The 25,120-nt window shown below is 37.8% G+C and overlaps 1 protein-coding gene across 7 annotated transcripts in view; it reads right to left on the reverse strand.

The window, feature by feature from the left end:
* unc5a (unc-5 netrin receptor A) overlaps positions 1 to 25,120 on the reverse strand; it is a 716,311-nt gene that overhangs the window by 350,733 nt on the left and 340,458 nt on the right. For 5 of the 7 annotated variants that reach the window (XM_087280938.1, XM_087280937.1, NM_001114465.1 and 2 more), the window contains exon 5: positions 23,179 to 23,359. In XM_087280938.1, coding sequence (XP_087137064.1) covers positions 23,179 to 23,359 — 181 coding nt within the window. Of the gene's footprint in view, positions 1 to 10,597; positions 10,766 to 23,178; positions 23,360 to 25,120 lie in introns of all 7 variants that reach the window. The other 2 variants (XM_087280936.1, XM_087280939.1) reach the window with 1 other exon arrangement.

The raw sequence follows: 25,120 nt of genomic DNA on the forward strand, positions 1-25,120 counted from the left end.
GGTGATGCGAATGTGGTTATAAAGTACACTGTTCCCTTTGAAGATTTACCCGACGTGTCCTCTGGAGTTTGTTTTCCATATATAAAACTTGTGAAGTCTGAACTTCAGGAGAGGATGCAGGACTGAACTTTGTGTATGTAATATTGAGGGAAAAGCCCTTATCAGATGTCTGCAGCCATGCCTCTGTTTTCAGATGTCTCCGTTTTCCCCCATCCACACTGACACAGAGCAGTAGAGTTTTAGAACCAAAACAGCCTCTTCAGCGTTTCCAAAACTCTTCATTTTCAGGGCTTGAAAGCTCCGGGGTAGTTTGGACAAAGGGCACAATCTTAGCAAAAGTTAGTGTAAAAGGGGCCTTAGTGTCAATTTTAGAGTTCGCATATTCCAGCATATGCTTCACACATTGGGTGCACATCCAGCTGCAACCCAGTACTAGGAAACACCCATACACACTAATTTTCACACACACACACACTTGTGAAATTTCTGCCATGAAACTCTATGCACACAGACTGATGGGCAGGGCCAGAGGGAATCTGTGGACGTTTTTTGCTAGTTCTGCGGAGAATTTTGGTAAAAATCTGCGGATTTCTGCTGAATTATTTTGGGAGTATCCAGCAGAGTATCATAACTAAAACCTTAATATATTAAATAAAAAGTAATAAATTACTGAATAAAAACTGAATAAATTCAGATTTACACATTTACTCAAGTAAATAAACTGAATTAATAATGGGTTAAAAATCTGCAGAAATCTGCGCAATCAAATTCTGTGTGGCCCTACTGATGGGTCAACTAATCTGCTCCTGCATCATTAACTACACGGCGCAGGAGATTGTTTGCTGACACCTTGGCAGCCAATCTGTTTGTTAAGTAGGATGTCATGCGAAGGGGCTTCCGGGTCCAAGCGCTCTATGAAACTGAATAGGGAGACTTATCAAATGCTAATAATAAACATTTACAAAGCGCTGTAATACTTTAAAAAATCACGATCGCAATATATATATCCATGCCTAATATCCGATGGCCAGAAATTTTTTTTATAAACTGTTAAATTTTTGGTATTTGTGATGCAGCAAACCCAGAGACTGTTGTGTACACTATGACTTTATATAAAATTTACTTTAATGTGTGATATGAATAAACCAGGGGTTTTCAAAGTGTGAGGCGCGCCTCCCCGGGGGGGCGCCAGAGCATGTCAGGGGAGGCGCGGGAAAAAATATAATATAATAAAAATATAATTATTAAGTTTAATTATTATATGTATTTTTTATTATATTTAAACGTTTATTATATGCCTGCTAATACAATGGGTCTGTTTCTGAGACCCACCCCGATTCAAAGCTGTAATGAAGTTCACGGCCCTTTGGCCGCCGGGAAGGAGGCGGAGAACCGAAGCAGTTTTAAAGTGATTTATTAATGACAGTGACGGCAGCTCCGTCTAAACCAAAACAAACGGACGGCAGATCCTCACGGAGACTGCCGTCAAACTGAAAGCAAAAGTAAAATATGTCCGGGTCCGGTCCTCTCTCGGCTTCCTCTGCCCTTGTTCCTCCTTTTATGATCCAGAGCTCCTTCCGTGGGATCTGCAGGTGCGCACCGCAGGTGTATCCACTTACGCGGTGGCCTCACTCCGTTCCCACGGCGCTCGGCCACGCCCCCTCGCCACAAAAGCCTTCAAGTTCAGGGCTTAAACCCAAAAGACGACGATATGATGATCAGTATTTGAGTTTATGATTTACGTGGACAGGACCAGCTGATCAACCACGACCTTTATGTGTGGTTTGTAAAAATATTTTGGCTAATGACAGCATGAGACCCACTAACTTCCACTGTTTTGACTGGGATGGACAGTTCTTGGAACTGTTCTATTCATATTGATCCATCATCCTAGTTTTAAAAACGTTATATTAAAATACTTGTTATTACTCTGTAAATAATTGCACTTTCATGCAAATGATGATAAAAGTGAGTTAACAGTCTGACATCTGTCTGTGTCTTTATATATACTGTATATGTGTGTGTGTGTGTGTGTGTGTGTGTGTGTGTGTGTGTGTGTGTGTGTGTGTGTGTTTGGGAGGAGGGGGGCGCCAATGGATAAGTTGTGTCAAAAGGGAGGCCCACTGTCTTAGACTTTGAAAAACCCTGGAATAAACAAATATTTTCCCAACTCAAATGAGTGGCGGCTGGGACCTGGAAACAGTATTACCAACACAATTTCACGGCAAATCATAACTTATTCATTTAGTGGCTAATTCGTACGAATTTGTAGGATCTAATTCGTACATTTAGGGGTGGGGTTAGGTGCCACGCCTCCTTTTTAAAATCGTACAATTTCTTACGACTGAACTCGTATGAATTAGCCACTAAACTGCCAAAACGTAAAATACTTACGTTTTCTCGTGAGATCAGGTCGGTATTACATACGTCACTAACACGTCACCACTTAACAAGCCGATAAGCTTGTTCCTCATCAGCTTAAATGCTCTGCACTTTTTTACGCTGTTCAGCTGCGATGTGTTTTCGGAGACTCTCCTCCACCCCAGCTCCACGTGTGTTAGATCTGCTAAGGGGTTTACATGTATATTATGTTTGCGGCAGCAGTGTGTTATATTCTTAGACAGCATGTCTGTGTATATACTGGCAGTAACCGGTCTCGGGTACTTGCTATGGCATAATAATCAAAGTAGCAGCAGTGTAGCAGATCTATACCACCAAGGCCAAACACATCAACATTGCCATATAAATAGTCACTACAATATTAAATCCCGAGGGTGTTCATGACAGAAATACACTAGGGACAATTTAGTTTCTTCAATTGACTTATAGCGCATGTGTTTGGACTGTGGGGGAAACGGGAGCTCCCGGAGGAGACCCACGGCAACACGGGGAGAACATGCAAACTTCACACAGAATGCCAACTGACCCAGCCAGAACTCAAACCAGCGACTTTCTTGCTGTGAGGCCACAGTGTTAACCACAGAACCACAGTGTTACCACTAAAACTTCTACTTGTGACGGGTGTTAATAAGAGTATTAATTTAATGCATTTCACTAATAGTCCCTCCTTTTAATTTTCGTGCATTTGTTTTGCATCAATTTTTTTAGACATATGTTAGAATTTAGTTTTTACTTTATTTGTGTTGTTTAATGAAAATAGTTTTATATTTGTTTTGCGCGCAACGTCACTTCCGGTTGCCGCGCTGGGTTCTCAGACCGCATTGAGCGCGCTGAGGAGAGGTGAGCTTTTAATGGTGCTCCAAGGAAAATCGTTCTAAAAGTTGTCAGAACTTTAAATAAGCTTTAAATATGCAATTGTATTGTTTATAAGAGTGTACTATATTAACTAGGAAGTACTTTTCTTCATGTGGATGGATAAAATTAATCACTTTACTGAGCACAGTTGATTGAGTATGTGTGTATAAGTATGTATGCTGGACACAGTGTCTTCGAATGACCTTCTAACACTTTGTAACTGCTATTTATTTGTTAGGTGGGGAAATTTACAACCGAAATCATATCAACTTACTGTGCTGTTTTCTGATTCATCCAGGTATTGTTTTAAATACATTTGTTCTTATTTGTGTTCACATTTGTTTCGCAATTACATTAATTTCTAATATAAAGTTAGATATGGGAAGATTAATTAATATCACAACGTATGGAACTGTAATCATTTGTTATTTTTATTTATTTACTTTTTGTACACTTTTGTGATCTGTTTACCCAGTTTTAATTGGGTATGATGTTATTGTTATGTTTATTAAGACCGCATTGAGCGCGCTGAGGAGAGGTGGGGAAATTTACGAACGAAATCATATCAACTTACTGTGCTGTTTTCTGATTCATCCAGTTTCCTCTGATCTGACGCTTGAGCGACAATAAACCCACCATCAGCAGTACCAGTGGCCTGCCTCATTATTGTACACAACGCAGAGAGTGCGAACACCGGTTACATACTGAACAAATAAAATAAATAAAATCAAATTTTTCAATAAACAAAAGATCTGCATGGTTTCCTTCTATCTAATAGCAGATGTTTTCAAAAGTAACTCGTCCAATTTAAACTGAGTCTTTAAATGAGCAATATCACACGAGTAGCAGTGCGATATGGCTGTATAACAGCACTGGTGGGAGGCGTGCGTTGCCTTAGCGTCCCATCAGTGCTGATATACAGCCATATCGCACTGCTACGAGTGTGATATTGCGTTTATACAACCGTTCAACAGCCAAGTCATGTATATAAATAAGTAGATCAAACATGGAGAGTCTAAAACCGTTTTTATTAGGAACTACTTTCTTCCACCCTTCATTCAAATCTGCAGCTGACGTCAAAACAGCAGAAGTCGTTACTAAATCACCAACGTCACTTTAGAGCTAGTGTTTGAATGACTCTCTGTCTAAAGTGATGACAAAACAAAAATTTTGCTCACACTTTAAGATTATAAGGCTGAACGTGACATGAAATGTCATCAGTCTACAGAGATATCTCCTTACAGTGCTACAGTCTACAGCAGGGGTGCTCTGGAGAGCCACCTTCCTGCAGATTTCAGTTGCTACCCATATCAAACTCACCTGAACCAATTAATTAGGACCTGAACACCACTTGATAATTACAGGCAGGTGTGTTTGATATGGGTAGCAACTGAAATCTGCAGGAAGGTAGATCTCCAGGAACAGGATTGAGCACCCCTGGTCTACAGTATTTCTCTGTTGCAATCAGGATTTCAGAATAATTAACTCAAAAATAACAACGAATCCACTAACGTTACCAGACTGCTGTTGTGTTTGAGATACGGAATTCAGTAAACACGTGCGGACTTCGCTTATTTCTATATCTGCCAACACAACACACATTCCTGATATGCAAGCAAATTGGTAGAAATACAGTACCACAACATACAAAAGAGAGATCATCTAACCTGCCAACATGTCTCTGAAAACCCGGGAGACCTTAGGGGTGTTCGGGGGTGAGGTTGAGAACAGGATGCAGCGGGTTTTGGGCGGCCGCTTCGAATTGGTACTCTACCAAAGTTGGCAACCTGGGGGTGTTTAGTTTATAGACTTTACCAAAGAGGCGGGTGGGTGAAATTACAGGATTTTTTTTTAGAAAGGAATAAAAATGGGATGTTTGCGTCAGACTGGTCTGAAATACGGGATACTCCCACGAAAAAAAGGAAGTGTTGGCTGGTGTGCTTACCTGTTTAATATTGATTTGATCTGCTATAGTTAGAAATCAGACTGTTATATCTTCTAAGGCACGGGTGTCAAATTCAGTTCCAAAAGGGCCGCAGCTCTGCACAGTTTAGTTCCAACCCTAATTAAACACACCTGATCAAACTAATTGAGTCCTTCAGGCTTGTCTGAAACCTACAGGTAAGTGTGTTGGAGCAGGGTTGGAACTAAACTGTGCAGGGCTTCGGCCCTCCAAGAATTGAGTTTGACACCCTAAGCGTAAGGGCTTATTATGCTGTTCTTTCGCCATCTTGTGGATAGAAAACGTCAACTGTCGCCGACGAGGTGTCTTAGAAATTGTAAATATTTTTTAAATAGGCACTATTTTTGCAAACAAACTGCATAGATGCAATCTAAACAACTCCATTCTCCACTAAAAAAGCCTCAAAGGTACATTTAGTTGTGTAACAGCAGTAATATTTGTCAAACAGTAGTGTCTGCTTGTTGCTGGCTGTATGTGGGCGGAGTAATACACAAAGGGTAAAGAGGCTGGACGTATGCTGATATTACTTAAATATATCACGGCTATCAGCCAATCAGATTCGAGATCCAGACAGAACTGTTATATAAAAAATCTATTTCATAAACTTCCAAATGCAAAACAATCTGAATAAATACCTGAAAGATGAATGCATTTATTCAAACAGCTGTCATGCTTTCACCTCCACCGCTGCTTTCCCTCCCAAATTGCACTTGCAGTGTTTCTCCTTAACAGGCTTTATTTCCCTCTCCGTCTCTCTTCTTCTCCCCCACAGAAATGCTATTTGGGTGGTAATCATGTGAAATCCATCCCTGCAGAGCTCTGTCAGAAAGCGTTCCCGCATGCTTTGTGTGTTTGTGCTCATCAAAAGCGCCATACTTCTCAGAGCACGTTACTTACCGAGCGGCGTAAAGGTGGCGTCTTATTAAATTTCACTGGATGCTTTGTAATGAAACAAGAGATTGGCTTAAGTAGATAAAACTCTCAGTGGAGAGAGAGGAGAAAGAGAGAGAGTGGTTGAGTTGTAGCTGACAAAAGCTTCGATTTTCTCTCCTGTTTACTAAGCGTGGATATTTTCCGCCGGTCAGCAGCGCCTGCATAATGCAATTTTGTCCCTGCTGAAATACACTCACTATCGCAGTAATCAAGAGAAGCCCTTCCCCCTTCACCTGAATCTGATGTCAGCCTGTAAATGAAGCGTCCTGACTTCCATTTCAAACTGCGCACGGTCGATAAACGCTGAGGAAAAACTGCTTTCCTGCTTCCTCTTCCTTTCTCTACTGTACGATCACTATTGAACACACAGATGACGGCAGTAAAAGAGGTCGGGTAACTTTCAAAAATGCCTCCAAAATGAATAAACATCACAGTAAATTCAAGATAAGGAGAGTCTGCACAATTAAACAGCGACACAGTGGCGCAGTAGGTAGTGCTGTCGCCTGCACTATTTTTATTTTAGAAAGAACAAGTTAAAATTAACCCTTTTGTTGAGGAAAACTACACTATTTTAGAAATAACAAGTAAAAATTAACCCTTCTGTTGAGGAAAACTACACTATTTTAGAAATAATGAGTTAAAATTAACCCTTCTGTTGAGGAAAACTACACTATTTTAGAAATAACAAGTAAAAATTAACCCTTCTGTTGAGGAGAACTACACTATTTTAGAAATAATGAGTTAAAATTAACCCTTCTGTTGAGGAAAACTACACTATTTTAGAGATAATAAGTTAAATTAACCCTTCTGTTGAGGAGAACTACACTATTTTAGAGATAATAAGGTAAATTAACCCTTCTGTTGAGGAAAACTACACTATTTTAGAGATAATAAGTTAAATTAACCCTTCTGTTGAGGAGAACTACACTATTTTAGAAATAATGAGTTAAAATTAACCCTTCTGTTGAGGAAAACTACACTATTTTAGAAATAATAAGTTAAATTAACCCTTCTGTTGAGGAAAACTACACTATTTTAGAGATAATAAGTTAAATTAACCCTTCTGTTGAGGAAAACTACACTATTTTAGAAATAATAAGTTAAATTAACCCTTCTGTTGAGGAGAACTACACTATTTTAGAAATAATAAGATAATTAACCCTTCTGTTGAGGAGAACTACACTATTTTAGAAATAATGAGTTAAATTAACCCTTCTGTTGAGGAAAACTACACTATTTTAGAAATAATGAGTTAAAATTAACCCTTCTGTTGAGGAAAACTACACTATTTTAGAAATAATAAGTTAAATTAACCCTTCTGTTGAGGAAAACTACACTATTTTAGAGATAATAAGTTAAATTAACCCTTCTGTTGAGGAAAACTACACTATTTTAGAAATAATAAGTTAAATTAACCCTTCTGTTAAGGAAAACTACACTATTTTAGAGATAATAAGTTAAATTAACCCTTCTGTTGAGGAAAACTACACTATTATAGAAATAATAAGTTAAATTAACCCTTCTGTTGAGGAGAACTACACTATTTTAGAAATAATGAGTTAAATTAACCCTTCTGTTGAGTAAAACTACACTATTTTAGAAATAATGAGTTAAATTAACCTTTCTGTTGAGGAGAACTACACTATTTTAGAAATAATGAGTTAAAATTAACCCTTCTGTTGAGGAGAACTACACTATTTTAGAAATAATAACTTAAATTAACCCTTATGTTGAGTAAAACTACACTATTTTAGAGATAATAAGTTAAATTAACCCTTCTGTTGAGGAAAACTACACTATTTTAGAAATAATAAGTTAAATTAACCCTTCTGTTGAGGAGAACTACACTATTTTAGAAATAATAAGATAATTAACCCTTCTGTTGAGGAGAACTACACTATTTTAGAAATAATGAGTTAAATAAACCCTTCTGTTGAGGAAAACTACACTATTTTAGAAATAATGAGTTAAAATTAACCCTTCTGTTGAGGAAAACTACACTATTTTAGAGATAATAAGTTAAATTAACCCTTCTGTTGAGGAAAACTACACTATTTTAGAAATAATAAGTTAAATTAACCCTTCTGTTGAGGAAAACTACACTATTTTAGAAATAATAAGTTAAATTAACCCTTCTGTTGAGGAGAACTACACTATTTTAAAAATAATGAGTTAAATTAACCCTTCTGTTGAGTAAAACTACACTATTTTAGAAATAATGAGTTAAATTAACCTTTCTGTTGAGGAGAACTACACTATTTTAGAAATAATGAGTTAAAATTAACCCTTCTGTTGAGGAGAACTACACTATTTTAGAAATAATAACTTAAATTAACCCTTATGTTGAGTAAAACTACACTATTTTAGAGATAATAAGTTAAATTAACCCTTATGTTGAGGAAAACTACACTATTTTAGAGATAATAAGTTAAATTAACCCTTCTGTTGAGGAGAACTACACTATTTTAGAAATAATAAGTTAAATTAACCCTTCTGTTGAGGAGAACTACACTATTTTAGAAATAATGAGTTAAATTAACCCTTCTGTTGGGGAGCACTACACTATTTTAGAAATAATAAGTTAAATTAACCCTTCTGTTGAGGAGAACTACACTATTTTAGAAATAATGAGTTAAATTAACCCTTCTGTTGGGGAGCACTACACTTTTTTAGAAATAATAAGTTAAATTAACCCTTCTGTTGAGGAAAACTACACTATTTTAGAAATAATGAGTTAAAATTAACCCTTCTGTTGAGGAGAACTACACTATTTTAGAAATAATAAGATAATTAACCCTTCTGTTGAGTAAAACTACACTATTTTAGAAATAATAAGTTAAATTAACCCTTCTGTTGAGGAAAACTACACTATTTTAGAAATAATAAGTTAAATTAACCCTTATGTTGAGGAAAACTACACTATTTTAGAGATAATAAGTTAAATTAACCCTTCTGTTGAGGAGAACTACACTATTTTAGAAATAATAAGATAATTAACCCTTCTGTTGAGTAAAACTACACTATTTTAGAAATAATAAGTTAAATTAACCCTTCTGTTGAGGAGAACTACACTATTTTAGAAATAATGAGTTAAATTAACCTTTCTGTTGAGGAGAACTACACTATTTTAGAAATAATGAGTTAAAATTAACCCTTCTGTTGAGGAGAACTACACTATTTTGGAGATAATGAGTTAAAATTAACCCTTCTGTTGAGTAAAACTACACTATTTTAGAATTAATGAGTTAAATTAACCTTTCTGTTGAGGAGAACTACACTATTTTGGAGATAATGAGTTAAAATTAACCCTTCTGTTGAGGAGAACTACACTATTTTGGAGATAATGAGTTAAAATTAACCCTTCTGTTGAGGAGAACTACACTATTTTGGAGATAATGAGTTAAAATTAACCCTTCTGTTGAGTAAAACTACACTATTTTAGAATTAATGAGTTAAATTAACCTTTCTGTTTAGTAAAACTACACTATTTTAGAAATAATGAGTTAAAATTAACCCTTCTGTTGAGGAAAACTACACTATTTTGGAGATAATGAGTTAAAATTAACCCTTCTGTTAAGTAAAACTACACTATTTTAGAAATAATGAGTTAAAATTAACCCTTCTGTTGAGGAAAACTACACTATTTTAGAAATAATAAGTTCAATTAAGCTTTCTATTGATGAGCACTTATTTAACAGCAGTAATAACTTAAGTTTGGTGACATTCAGTGATGGAAAAATGGCGCTATAAATAAACGGCGTTACAAACGGAGATAATTTATTCAGTAACAAATAATTTTGTAAATAAGGAACTGTCTCCCCTGTTACAACGCCGATGCCATCATTTACAGTAAAATGCGTGTTACTATGATTGAAAACACTGAAGCAGTTTTCCTGCATCTCTCTAGCCATAGAATATCTTTCTCTGGTTTGTGCGTGTGTGTGTGTGTGTGTGTGTGTTCAGGGCTGGGACAGAACACATAACCAACTGATGATGATTGGTGTAACTGAGAACACAGGGAGAACATGCAAACTCCATACAGAAATGCCAACTGACCCAGCCAAGACTCGAACCAGCGACCTTCTTGCTACGAGGTAACAGTGCTAACCACTGACTCACTCAGGGTTGAATTTTAACCAAAAAATTAAACTCTCAACCTAAATTTGGTCCTGCTTACAACCCCAACACACACAAAAAGACCTCATGCAGCAAAAAAGCCAAAGCAGCACAAAATCTGAAAGAAACATGACGGCCGGAATGGAGACACAAGCACTGCTTTATCTATGAATAATTCAATGGTTTTCACAAAAAAAGCAAAAGAAAAAGTTTTGCTCAAGCACAATCACAAAAGCCAATGGCAGACCGGACATTAGGGCCGTGCAGGGGTCAGCGCGCTAATGCTAAGCTAGCTCTACTCTGCAGTGAGCGGCGCCCGGTGGACGTTACCTGGACAGGTGGCAGTGCAGGCGCTTTTCTGGAGGCTCTGGCCCTCGCAGGACGTCCCGCCGTTCAGGGGTGTGGGGTTGGTGCAACTGCGGCTCCTCTTCTGCCACCCGCGCCCACACACAGCACTGCAGGACGACCACGTGGCCCACGTGGACCAGCCACCGTTCACTGCCCCGCGCCAAGTGCAAAGGAGAGGGAAACGAATACAGCCGGTCAGGATTACCCGACAAGCACGAAAAAATACAGGCACAAACATGAGCAGGGCACGGCCACAAAACGCCAACATCACTGAAAGTAGGCTAAACTCAATGTACAGTGTGCATGACCTCTCTGTGCTCGTATGATTACTGTTGTTTCTGATCAGTTTCTGAAATATTAGAACGACTGCTCACCGAACTACTAGAGGAGGTGACAGAGGAGACTGCATTATTCCTCTCAAAAAAAGCAAATTCAGTCAATCTGTATTTTCAGTGAGAGCTGCTAGGGAATGGAACTCCATCCCACCAACAATTAGAAGATCATGCACTTTTTGTTGTTTTCAGTCTCATGTTAGAAATTGGTTATTGACAAATCAGCATTGTCAGCATTAGTACTGTATTCTTGACACATTTGTACTGTTGTCTTTGGCTTTTTGTCCTCTGCTCCAATCAGTCTGTTCTTTTTTTTTCTTTTCTTTTTTTCTTTTCTTTACTTTTTTAACTGTATTTCTTATGAAAGTGTATTTAATGTTTAATGTTGTGCTTCTATTTTAGGTGTGACTTTTTAACATTCTGTAAAGGGTCTACGGATGAAAAATAGCCATTCTTGGCTAATTCTGGCACATTTTACAGTAATGTTTATTAATGTGCATTGACCCTGTAAACAAATAAACTAAACTAAACTAAACTAAAGTTCAATGCTGTTTAATGCAGGGGTGCTCAAACATTTTCACTCCGGGCCCCACTTCCGTCTCTGATAACCTGTCTGACATTTTCTTTAAAATCTTTGAATGAAATGCTCCTTTAAACCTTTATATATATATATATATATATATATATATATATTGTTCGCCCCTATAACTGATTTATTTTATCTTTGCTATGATGACAGTAAGTAATATTTTACTAGGGAATTTTCAAGACTCATCTATACAGCTTAACCAATTAAACTCTGCTGCTATTTTGGGATTTCCGCCTGGATTTTGCCTACCCAAATTTAAAGGCTTCCCAAATCCACATGCAGAGGAGTAAATGCAAAACTTTGGTACCATTTAAAAAAAAAAAAACGTTGAATTTTCATAAAACACTATTGAAAGTGTTTAAAATATCTGTATATGTCGTCTGTGTTATAATAAACACCAAAAAAAAAGAGGCGCTTTTTGTATTTTTTTTGTATGAACTCAAATTTGAAAGTGCACCTTTTAGGTTGTGTGTGGTCTAGCGTGCTGTAATTAATGTTGGTGGTTCCTGCACATGTCTGTAATCATAGAAAAAAATAAAAATGTCTCTACCATAATCTATGCAAAAGTTATTGTATTCCTAACTGATGAGAGATGCTGTACATGCCACAGGGAGCGATTATTGTTTTCATGTTTCACTATTCTTTTGTGTGATCAAACATAAAGGTCACAGTTTACAATAAGGTTCATTAGTTAATGTTAATTAATGCATTTACTAACATGAACAAACAATGAACAATACATCTACTACTGTATTTGTTCATGTTAGTTAACGTTAAAAATACAGTAGTTCATTGTTAGTTCATGTTAACTCACGGTGCATTAACTAATGTTAACAAGCATGGACTTGGATGTTATTAATGCATTAGTAAATGTTCAATTATGATTAATAAATGCTGTACAAGTGTTGTTCATGATTAGTTCATGTTAGTAAACGCATTAACTTATGAACCTTATTGTAAAGTGTTACCAACATAATTCACTGTGTTTGGACCATGTCAGACATATAAAAGGATTACTTATGCACATCACCTCAAAAACAGAGGAGAAATGGCCCTGAAGCGCACAGCATAAGGTAAGAGATGACAGCTGTCTGTGCTATCTGGGGCTGCTTATTGATCATAAATGTATTGTTTTCACTTCTGCGCCATGGAAACACCACAATTCATTCGGCAACTGTTTGATATGTGAATCTAATTCAGTAAAAACAACGCTAGAACCGTATGAGCACCAGCAAGAGCTTTCATTTGAGCTATAACTTGTGCATGTGTCATATATGAACCATATGAAAAATATGAAAATGAACCAATGTTCAATACCCAGCTCGGGTCTCCTAAAATACTGTGTATTTAAGTGTAAAAACTTTTGTACTGTAGACTAAAAACCAAAGTGATGCATATGTGTATAAAATATAGATTCCACACTTTCAAACGAACCCACTTAAGGGGGTCTGGTGCAACGCTAGCCCTTTAAATCTTAAAGCGAAATTCGATTATGTCACGGAGTCCACTGAGTTTAACTGGTTAAACATGAGCAGGCCATGTTTACAAAATGCCAACGTTACTGAAATTCGGCTAAACTCAGTGTGGGTGCATGGATGACCCCTCTGTGCTAATATGATATTGAGCAGTTTCTGTGTTATCTTTGTTAAAAAAATTAATAATAAATAATACCTTCATTTCAAAACGGTATCATGTGTTGGTTTTTGTTATCTCTGACTAATATTTAAATTAGTTTGATGATCACTGAAGTGTGACCAACATGAGAAAAGAAATGTTGCAGTTTGGATTAAACTTATCTGCATTGAAGTGTTGATAAAACAGGAACAAATGAGGATTGATTTTTGTTTGTTTGTTTTTTTTGTTATGCAGAAGCTTGGTTCTTTAATTTGATATACAATATGCTCATACATACCCAAAGATATATACGTTAGATGTCGCCTGGCCTATTGTTGTCTATTCAATAGCGTCAATAGCGCCGCCATCTTGGTACAGGGTAGCGCTCCTTTGAAATGAATGCGGGACCAAGGTACAGTGGAGGACTGTGGCCATCCAAAGCCAGAGATATACACATATACACATATATCTGTGATCGGGAGTTTACCTGGGTGTTAGTAAGCAATTTTTTTTTCTAATTACGAAAATTATAATTGTACATCACTTTTCTACATTGATGGATCAGTGACCGCACGGGCATTCCTGACGAAAAGCTTGTGTTTGTGTGTACAGAAATGTACTATTCACCCTCCCTGTTAAATTTGATCTAATCATGTCCTGAAACACAGCTCCTCTCCTGCTTTCACTTCTCATACTGACGGAGGGAGCGACTCGCTTGTGAATGAATCCCCCAAACAACTCTTTCACTAACGTTAGCCGACAGTAATACAAGTTTCTGGCAGCACAGCATCTCGTTGTCATATTTCTTTTGCATTGTTTACTGATTTTATTCAACAAAACTAGCATAAGCCGAGTGTTTAGTGCGAGTTGGAGCTGCTTTGCTTATGGTGAATGCAGTAAGTGACTGTTATCATCAATAACGTTACCCGATTAGCACAAAAGTTCAGAACATACAAAAACAGAAAAAAACTTAATATTACCTGTGAAATGTTCTGCCTTTGTGCTTTGTTTTCTTTGTTTGCTCGTTACTACACCCGTAGACAGCGCTAAAGTCCCGCATCTTCACGTAATAACACTGTCTTGACTAGTGCGGTTGAATGACATTTGTCCTGGGAGCACTGTACCAATGTGGCGGCGCTATTGACGCATGCTCAGGGTCCCTATGCGATATCTAGTGTATATATCTATGATACATTCCTAGCAGAAAATATTCTAAAGGCCATCAAATTTAGCTTAAAGTCATCAAAAAAATCCAGCAGTGGCTGACAACTTAAAAGAAAAAAATGGGCTGAGGAAGAGTTAATGATAATCCAGCAATAATCCTGTAGTTCAGGGGTGGCTCCTGAAGAGCCACCTTCCTGCAGATTTCAGCAGCTACCCATATCAAACACACCTGAACCAATTGATTAGAACCTGAACACCACGTGATAATTACAGGCAGGTGTGTTTGATATGGGTAGCAACTGAAATCTGCAGGAAGGTGGCTCTCCAGGAACAGGGTTGGCCATCCCTGCTGTAGATAATAGTGTAAACTGATACTTAAGCCCCTTTCACACAGTGATACCGGTAAATATCCGGAAAATTTACGACTTTACCGGTATATTCAAAAAAGCGCTGTTCACACATCCATCGCAAAATGCCGGTAAATTCTGACATCATTAACCAGAAATGAGCTCTAAACGGCTGCGCTTGTGTTTGTAAACATTGGACTACATTACAAACTCTTCGGATGGATCAGTATTGAGTACAACTCCAATGAAAACATAGAGAAACACTTTCGCATGTCGAGATGTACATGATATGTGTGTGTGCTGGCGCTATGGGCGCTCACGGCACATGCAAAGCTTGAAGGTAAACAAACAACAGATTATCATAAACATTTTATCGATAATTATTTACACGGTTAGCATTAAGAAGGAACATATAAACGTTATCTGACTAACATCTAGCAGCTAAATGTGTCTGGAAAAATATTCAAAGGCTTTTATTCTCATAAAACGCACGCACGTGTATGCGTCTGACTGTTCTGATTGGCTAAAGTAGACGTCTCACGTCAGCACGTTCTAGACATGCACGCGCTTATTACGGCAAATGGATTTTAATATACTTGATCAAGTTCACAGAAGCGATACTAAAACTGCATTTTAAGGTTATTTTTAATGTACAACATAATGCACATGATTTGCATACACCACCTCTCCAATACAATCCAGCTCTATGAATCTGAGTCCTCCATAAAACACACACTTATTAATGATTTCTACTTGTCTTCCTCGTGATGAAGCGTGAATCGCTTAACTAGCTTATTCCAACAAGGTGCGGTATTTGCAATTAGGCTAAATAGATACTCCAAAATTTGCATCTTTTCCCTCCTCGCAGGGGCCCCAAGTGTGCACAGTCCCCTGGGCCTGTCCCTATAATGCACATTGATTAATCCAGACCTGCATCCAATGCAGATCTCCCACCAGTGCCGATATACAGCCATATCGCACTGCTACTCATATGGTATAGCTCATTCAAATTATATACTTTAGTGCATCTTTAATATGTAATATTTAATTGTAGAAACATATTATCATGTATTAGCATTATCAGATTTTTCCAACATCGTGTAGGCCTATTTTGCTGTGTTTTCCCCTTGTTGCCACATCGAGAAAGCAGAAATCCTCCTCCGCTCTCGCCCTTGTCAACTCACTTGTCCATCACTCAATCTCCCGTACAAGCTGTTTATTAACGAATGTCAACACTGGGTGAAACGGGACACACACAGCGGTCAGACGTCTTCAGCGAACGGCCCGGATCTGCTCTCACACCGGGTGTATATTGCTTTTCCGCTACGCTGTGTGGGTTTTCATGGCACCAATATCCCAGCCACTGAAAATGCATAATCCTGCACTGATTCCTGGATGATCCCGAGTCCAAAGATCACGCAGGGTTTTTAATCAACTTCCCAGCCTCCTCTCTCTCCCTCTCTCTCCTGGTGGCAGAATTCACAGCAAATCTGATTTCCCCAGGAAAACTCGAGCGATTTGTTGTCCCTGGATCGCCGCTTAGAGTCTATAGAGCCGAATCAATTCTTTAGCTTCTCTTCCACCGCTGATTGCTCACCATGAAGGAGGAAATTGCGCAGCGACTCGAGTCCTGATTACCTCTTAGCACACCGTAGTGTCACGTGGAGTCCGGCCAAGTTAAAATTCATCTCTGCCTCCGTCCAGCAGCACTAATAACAGCTCTCACACCACCTACAGCTCAGCCAATAAGCAAGCCTGCAAGACCTCAAATTAGTAAACTGACATTTTAATGCGAAGCCATGGGGAGGGAAAAAAGAGAAAGAATAGCATAAAGGACCATGCCTAATAGTTCTTTTGATCAAAAGGTATTCACGGGGAATTTTTCTTTAATTAATTCCTACAATGGTGGCAAATTGCTCGGGGAACATTGCGGGATTTGAAACGGGCTGAAATTGTGTGGCGCCGCACCTAGCATTCATTTCTCTTTCTGACATTGTGAGGCTTTGTTGATTGACGGCATAAAAAGCAAACAATAGTCTCCACTCACTTCTGTCCAAATCACGCCGGCACAAACCAATGCAGCGGCTTATCTAATCTCTCTGCATCTGAGCAGTAATTGTCAGTTTGCCGTGTTTTCTTTGTCTTTCTTAAACACGACACTCGGATTGCGCTGATTGACTTCTGCATTAATTCCGCTTCTTTACAAATAAGAAAAAAAAAACACTCAAGACTAAAATTACTGGGCAACAAATATTTTTATTGACTGAAAAAAAAAAAATTTATTAAATTAATTATAAAACTCATTCATTCATTTTCTTATCGGCTTAGTCCCTTTATTTATCTGGGGTCGCCACAGCGGAATGAACCGCCAACCTATCCGGCAAGTTTTTTTGCAGCGGATGCCCTTCCAGCCGCAACCCATCTCTGGGAAACATCCACATATACACACACACACACACACACACTCATACACTACGGACAATTTAGTCTACTCAATTCACCTGTACCGCATGTCTTTGGACTGTGGGGGAAACCGGAGTACCCGGAGGAAACCCACGCGAACGCAGGGAGAACATGCTAACTCCACACAGAAACGCCAACTAAGCTGAGGATCGAACCAGCGACCTTCTTGCTGTGAGGCGAACATGCTACCCACTGTGCCACTGCGTCGCCATTTCCCCGCCTTGGGTGATTCGCGTGGTGGTAAGGCCCGAGAGTGCCGGAGGAAAGAGGGAAAGGCGTCGGCGGAAGAGAGAACGCCCACCCACCCCACAGCTCCGCATCGCCGTCCTACAAGCGGGGCTCGCTCCGCCAAGGCATCACGACCGCTCGCAGGAGGGGGGGGTTGGGCCCCCAGGTACCACCACCTACACCACCTACCCCCCCCCCACCGTACACGTGATTATAAAATTCGTAATAATTAAAAAAATAATAATAAATTATACTAACAAGAAGTAATACTCGTAATAATAATAATAAAATAATAAAAAAATTAATGAAAAAATATACAAAAACGTGATACTAAGAACCATTATTTTCTGAATGAATAAATACTAGAAACTTTCAGAAAGTCTGACTAGGGAAATATATGCCTGTAGATGGAGCTTCTATGACCAAATACGCACGTACGCACGCACACATGCATGCACGCAAGTATGCAAGCACACACGCTTCGTTATTTCCACCTCAAGTTACTCCTCGCCATCATCTTCGTCAGAGCAGTCAAGCATGAACGCAGGCACGCACGCTTCGTTTTTGCCAACTGAAGTTACTACTTCACCATCTTCTTCGTCAAAACGGTAGAACGTGCATGCACGCAAGTATGCAAGCATGTACGCCCACAGGCTCGCACGCATGCTTCGTTATTTTAACCTTGAGTTACTACTTCGCCATTTTCGTCGTCAGAGCAGTCAAGCATGAGAGCAGGCACGCACGCTTCGTTTTTGCCACCTGAAGTTCTTACTTTGTCATCTTCTTCGTCAAAACCATAGAGTGCGCATGCACGCAAGGATGCAAGCACATACAGTACGCCCGCATGCACGCACACACGCTTCGTTATTTCCACCTTAAGTTACTACTTCACCATTTTCTTCGTTAGAGCAGTCAAGCATGAGCGCAGGCACGCACGCTTCGTTTTTGCCATCTGAAGTTACTACTTCGCCATCTTCTTCGTCAAAACCGTAGAGCGACGCATGCACGAAAGTATGCAAGCATGTACGCCTGCATGCACGCACGCACGCTTCGTTATTTCCACCTTAAGTTACTCCTTCGCCATCATCTTCGTCAGAGCAGTCAAGCATGAGCGCAGGCACGCACGCTTCGTTTTTGCCATCTGAAGTTACTACTTCGCCATCTTCTTCGTCAAAACCGTAGAGCGCGCATGCACGCAAGTATGCAAGCATGTACGCCTGCATGCACGCACGCACGCTTCGTTATTTCCACCTTAAGTTACTCCTTCGCCATCATCTTCGTCAGAGCAGTCAAGCATGAGCGCAGGCACGCACGCTTCGTTTTTGCCACCTGAAGTTCTTACTTCGTCATCTTCTTCGTCAAAACCGTAAAACCGAAGTTACAACTCAATCATCATCTTTTGTTGATGTCTGATGTCTTAAATTTGTCTGAATTCTTCAATTGTTTTTACTTTTATATATTTAAGTTGCATTTGTACAGTTTTAGGTTCAAATTCCCATTTCATTTTTATTACTAAGAGTCATTTTTACTTTAATTACTACAAGAGTTGATGTAAGATGTTCTACCACGTGCACATCATTGCTTTGGTCGACTAATTTTAAGCTAAAATTAAATTAGAAACTATATACAACTTAATAGAAATGCAGAAACAAAAACTAAACTAACAAAGCAATTAATTAATGTCTAAATTGCTCGGGGAACATTGCGGGATTTGAAACGGGCTGAAATTGTGAGGCGCCGCACCTAGCATTCATTTCTCTTTCTAAGATTGTGAGGCTTTGTTGATTGACGGCATAAAAAGCAAACAATAGTCTCCACTCACTTCTGTCCAAATCACGCCGGCACAAACCAATGCAGCGGCTTATCTAATCTCTCTGCATCTGAGCAGTAATTGTCAGTTTGCCGTGTTTTCTTTGTCTTTCTTAAACACGACACTCTGATTGCGCTGATTGACTTCTGCATTAATTGCTGTTCCTCATGCAGACACTTCATAATAAAACTCAAGGTTATTTTGGTGAACAAAAAAATTAAACTAAGGCTAAAACTATTGCTGAAAAAACTATTTTGTTGATGACAATAAAATAAACATAAGTATAATAAAAATAAATATATAAAATAAAAATGCAATCAAAGAAACTCTCTAAAAATAACATTTACAAACAACAAACTATAATAAAGTATTTATTAGCAAATACACAGTAAAGGTCACACCTTAAGATTAACCAATGAAACCTTACTGTAATTTATTCATTTATTTTATTTTCGGCTTAGTCCCTTTATTAATCTGGGGTCACCACAGTGGAATGAACCGCCAACTTATCCAGCATATTTTACTGTAATTTATGTACTAAAAATTAACAATAAAATACAAAACTGTAGGCGTGTTTAACTATATATTATGTTTAATATGAAGACATTTGTCTGAATTCTTCATCATTTTTATTTTCATATACTAAAGTTGCATTTACACTTACCGGCCACTTTATTAGGTACACCCTTTTTGCCTTCAGGACTGCCTTAATCCTTCGTGGCATAGATTTATCAAGGTTCTGGAAATATTCCTCAGAGATTTTGCTCCATATTGACATGATTTGTCGGCTACACATCCATGATGCCAATCTCCTGTTCCACCACATCCCAAAGGTGCTCTATTGGATTGAGCTCTGGTGACTGAGGAGGGCATTTGAGTACAGTGAACTCATTGTCATGTTCAAGAAATCAGTCTGAGATGATTGGTGCATGACATGGTGTGTTATCCTGCTGGAGGTAGCCATCAGAAGATAGAGACACTGTGCTCATAAAGGGATGGACATGGTCAGCAACAATACTCAGGTAGGCTGTGGCGTTGACACAATGCTCAATTGGTACTAATGGACCCAAAGTGTGCCAAGAAAATCTCCCCCACACCATAACACCGCCACCAGCCTGAACCACTGATACTAGGCAGGATGTGTCCATGCTTTCATGTTGTTGACGCCAAATTGTGAGCCGAGCATCCGAATGTGGCAGCAGAAATGGAGACTCATCAGAGCAGGCAACGTTTCTCCAATCTTCTATTGTCCAGTTTTGGTGAGTCTGTGTGAATTGTAGCCTCAGTTTCCTGTTCTTAGCTGACAGGAGCGGCACCCGGTGTGCTCTTCTGCTGCTGTAGCCCATCCGCCTCAAGGTTGGACGTGTCGTGTGTTCAGAGATGCTCTTCTGCAGACCTCGGTTGTAACGAGTGCTTATTTGAGTTACTGTTGCCTTTCTATCAGCTGGAACCAGTCTGGCCATTCTCCTCTGACCTCAGGCATCAACAAGGCATTTGCACCCACAGAACTGCCACTCACTGGACATTTCTTCTTTGTCGAACCATTCTCTGTAAAACCCTAGAGATGGTTGTGTGTGAAAATCCCAGTAGATCAGCAGTTTCTGAAATACTCAGACCAGCCCCTCTGGCAGCAACAATCATGCCACATTCTTCCTTATTCTGATGCTCACTTTGAACTGCAGCAGATCGTCTTGATCATGTCTACATGCCTCAATGAATTGAGTTTCTGCCATGTGATTGGCTGATTAAAAATTTGCGTTAAGAAGCAGTCAGACAGGTGTACCTAATAAAGTGGCCGATGAGTATATTATGCTTAATATAACAAATTTAGTTTGAATTCTTCATAATTGTCTACATTTAATTTGTATTTGTATAGTTTTGGGTTCAGTCTGTGTTAAAAATATTATATTTTGATTATTTAGAGGTTTGCATGAAAGTTACTGTAAGATGTGTAAAAACTAAACTATGCTCGACTTGCTATTGTGAATGTGTGTGTGTCCCACTACTGTACAGGGTGTGTGTGTGTGGTGTGTGTGATTGACTCGACCCGATCAGTAGTGATCGTGTTCGGGGTTGTAATACGTGCTACCTTTATATCGCCACTTGTCCTGGGACCCTCCAGGGTTACAGACGCTCCGCCGCTGTGCATTTTAATAAAGGTCAGCGAGCTTATAAAGCACATTCATTAGCCACTTTCTGCCATTAATTCAACAAGCTCAACTACAGTGTGAGTGTTTGTCAGCTCTGTGGAGATTTCAGACACCGCTTTGCTCCCAAATTGATATGTGGTAATGTCTCCGCAATCATTCACAGCGTGAGCAGATTTACAGGAGCTATGCTTACCATAATACACTGGGAAAAGTGATTCATTGGATTTACTACTTTGTTTAAAGGTAAGTGGTTGCAAACAATTAATATGTGCTGAAATAACATGCTTCAACAAGAATCAGCGTGGAAGCATCTGAATGCTTAAAGGGATAGTTTATCCAGAAATGAAGATTGCCTCATCATTTATTCTCCCAGGTGGGTTTTGAGTCTTTCTAAAGTTTCTTTTTTCAGTAAAAGACAAAAGAAGATATTTTGAAAAATGCTGGTACACATCTTCTTCCACACACTCAGAAATAAAGGTACTAGGGCAGCTCCTATTTAAAAGGTAGACTTATGTACCATGCAGGTGGACATTAGTATCTTTCGACAGTGTTGGGGACGATGTAACGACGTTCCGTAATTTAATTACAAATTTAATGCAATAAAAATAATTTGTTCCAGTTACTGAGAAAAAAATGTGCAACTAAAAAATGTGTAACTAAAGTTACTTATAGTTACTTATGAAAATAATAAAGATTACAAATAAGGTTACATCTAAAAATATTCTTTAAAAATCTGGGATATGTTGAATAATATTGTTCTGTTGCTTTGGCTGTTTTTAATTTGCTCAATACCTTCTGCTAAAACAATTAAATTAAATTAAATTAAATTAAATTAAATTAAATTAAATTAAATTAAATTAAATTAAATTAAATTAAATTAAATTAAATTAAATTAAAATATCTGTATTATATTATTTTATCTATATTATATTATAATACATTATATTATAATATATTATTATATATTATATTATCTTATATTATATTATTTATTAATTTATTATTTTATAATATTATCTTTTATTATCTTTATATTATTATATTATATTATATTATTAATATATTATATTATGTTATATTGATGTATAATGTTATATTATTTTATTATATTATATATTAAATTATTATATTATTATATTTTATTATTATATCATCTTATATTATTATATTATAATGTTACATTGTATTAAATTATTATATTATATTTTATTATATTATTATATTTTATTATTATAATATCTTATATTATTATATTATATTATTTATTATATAAAATGATTATATTATACTATACTACACTATACTATACTATACTATACTATACTATACGATATTACTAAACCCTAAACCATGTAAATATAAACAAAATAGTATTATTTTTTATTAATTTATTTTATTATTCTCCCAATATACACACACATTTAGATTTTTTATACTATTAAAAAAAGCATATTCATTTCATTAAATATTGCATCAGTTCACTTTCAATCATGGAAATAATGCATTTAAAATTGCCTTATATTTCCAGTCTCCTTTTTCCTGGACTGTGGTAACCCTGAAATTGCTAAAATATAAACTGATTAAAATAAAAATTTCATCCTGTTGCAAGTTAATTGCATCCTAAAGCCACATGTGAAATTACAGATGAAGTCTACAGCTGGAATTATTATAATAAAACACTGCGAAGAGGCAAAACTAGCAGTGAATGTTGTTTTTGAGTCAAAGTCTGATCAAAACAGAGCTGTCTGTCAGCACCGCTCTAAAGCTCTCAGTAAATTAGCCCTGACTCCGGGTCAAAACCATTGCAAACTTGGGTCAGACTGCTGAATGGTGAAGAATAGAACAAAAGTATGAGAAGAAACTCACCGTAGACAATGACAGTGGCCGAGGAGCTTTTGCGTCGGGCCACAATGTTCTTGGCCACGCAGGTGTAGTTGCCGGTGTCGGCCAGACGGGTCTGTTTGATGATCAGATTATGGTCTGTGGTGATGAAGAAATTGGGGTCAGTCTTGGGGTCGATCAGCTCCTCGTTCCTCTGCCACTCCACCTGGAGGGAAAAAACAAAAAAACCCGCCACAGAAAGCATTTTACAGCTGTGAAGAGATGATGCCAACTAGAGGTCGCATTAGACTTTCTTATTGTCCGTCATTTTGACGGAGAGGGTCGTAAAAATTCCGTCATAACGTATTACTCCCCATCATTTAATGTACATATTTTTTTTAGCGCTTTTTTCATTTATATTTTAATCATGAACTTGCATGACGAGCATATAGGCTAAATTATCAATTTATTTATTCGACAAATGAACAAAAACTTTAATTTATTGTTTAACAATTTCATGTGTTTTTTTTCACACTGACAGCAGAGGGAATTAAAACACGATCATTTGTGCCTGAACACATGCAGATATAAACAACAAAATATGTTACAAAATAGAATTCAGACTAAAATATAAATATAACTTAAAAATATAACTTCAGACGATGTTCTGTAGGCCTATCTGCCTTAACTCGTGTCTTCCTCCTGGTCCACATTGATCTGGGTGCTTGTCTGTGCATAATCAAACGCAGAAAAGGAGACTGATGCAGCAATTGTCATTAAATTCCGTGTCTTTGCCTTGGAAAATCAACTTCTCGTGACAATTTAATTTTTTTTCCTGGAGGCTTCTGCTGCCACACTGGAGAATTACTAGCGCAACTTCAGCGAAAGTGATTAGAAGTTTGCAGGATTCTCTGAATGTGGGATTCACCAGCCTGATCTCACGAGAAAACGTAAGTATTTTACGTTTTGCCAGTTTAGTGGCTAATTCGTACGAGTTCAGTCGTACGAAATGGTACGATTTTAAAAAGGAGGCGTGGCACCTAACCCCACCCCTAACCCCAACCGTCATTGGGGGATGAGCAAATCATACTAAATTGTACGAATTAGATCGTACGAATTCACACAAATTAGCCACTAAATCAAAAAGTTACGAATTGCCATGAGATTGTGTTGGATTCACCGATCCTGCAAGCTCTCGTTTCACCGAGAAAAAATATTCAGCACGCGCTCTTTCTGCACCAGGGGTGCTGCTGCACCCATTTTCGTTTCGTAGTGCGCTTCAAAACACCGAAATCCTTGATGCCGACAAAACAAGACAATTGCTAATTAATATGGCCAATCGCCATCAGCTGGACAGGAGTGGGAATTACAGTTAGCTACAAATTACAATAGATCGCCTTCAGCATAATCCGTCAAAATGACGGATCACCTGACGATTTTTCCATCACTGCTGAAAAAAATTCATCAATGACGTAAAAAAATAGGCTTAACGCGACCTCTGATGCCAACTAGCCAAGACTTCAAGGACAATGCATGCATTTAATTTAATTTTTTTCTTCTTTTTCATTATCTTATAACATTTTAACACATTTTTATCTGTTTTATCTATTTTTTATTCTTATTTTTGTAATTTTTATTTTTATTATTTCTTTTCATTTTCTTACACTTGTCTCTTTTATTCCTGTTTATGTAAAGCACTTTGAATTGCCACTGTGTATGAAATGGGCTATATAAATAAACTTGCCTTGCCTTGCCTTGCCTAATTGAACATGTACCCACAGAAATCACCTACAATTGAATTCAAAGTTATTAAAGGTGCAGTAGGTGATTGTCTTCAGAAACATTTGTTGTTGTGCTGGCTGAAAGTCTCTTCACAGTCCAATAGTACTGATTAAAGTAAATGTGTTTATATGTATTTCTATATTTTGCGTAAGGCATAAAATAAAAATAAAAAATCATCCAATTTTATAGAGTCGGGCCGACATCT

The sequence above is a fragment of the Danio rerio genome, chromosome 14 (genome assembly GCF_052040795.2).
Source record: "Danio rerio strain M-AB ecotype USA chromosome 14, GRCz13ab, whole genome shotgun sequence".
Taxonomy (NCBI): domain Eukaryota; kingdom Metazoa; phylum Chordata; class Actinopteri; order Cypriniformes; family Danionidae; genus Danio; species Danio rerio.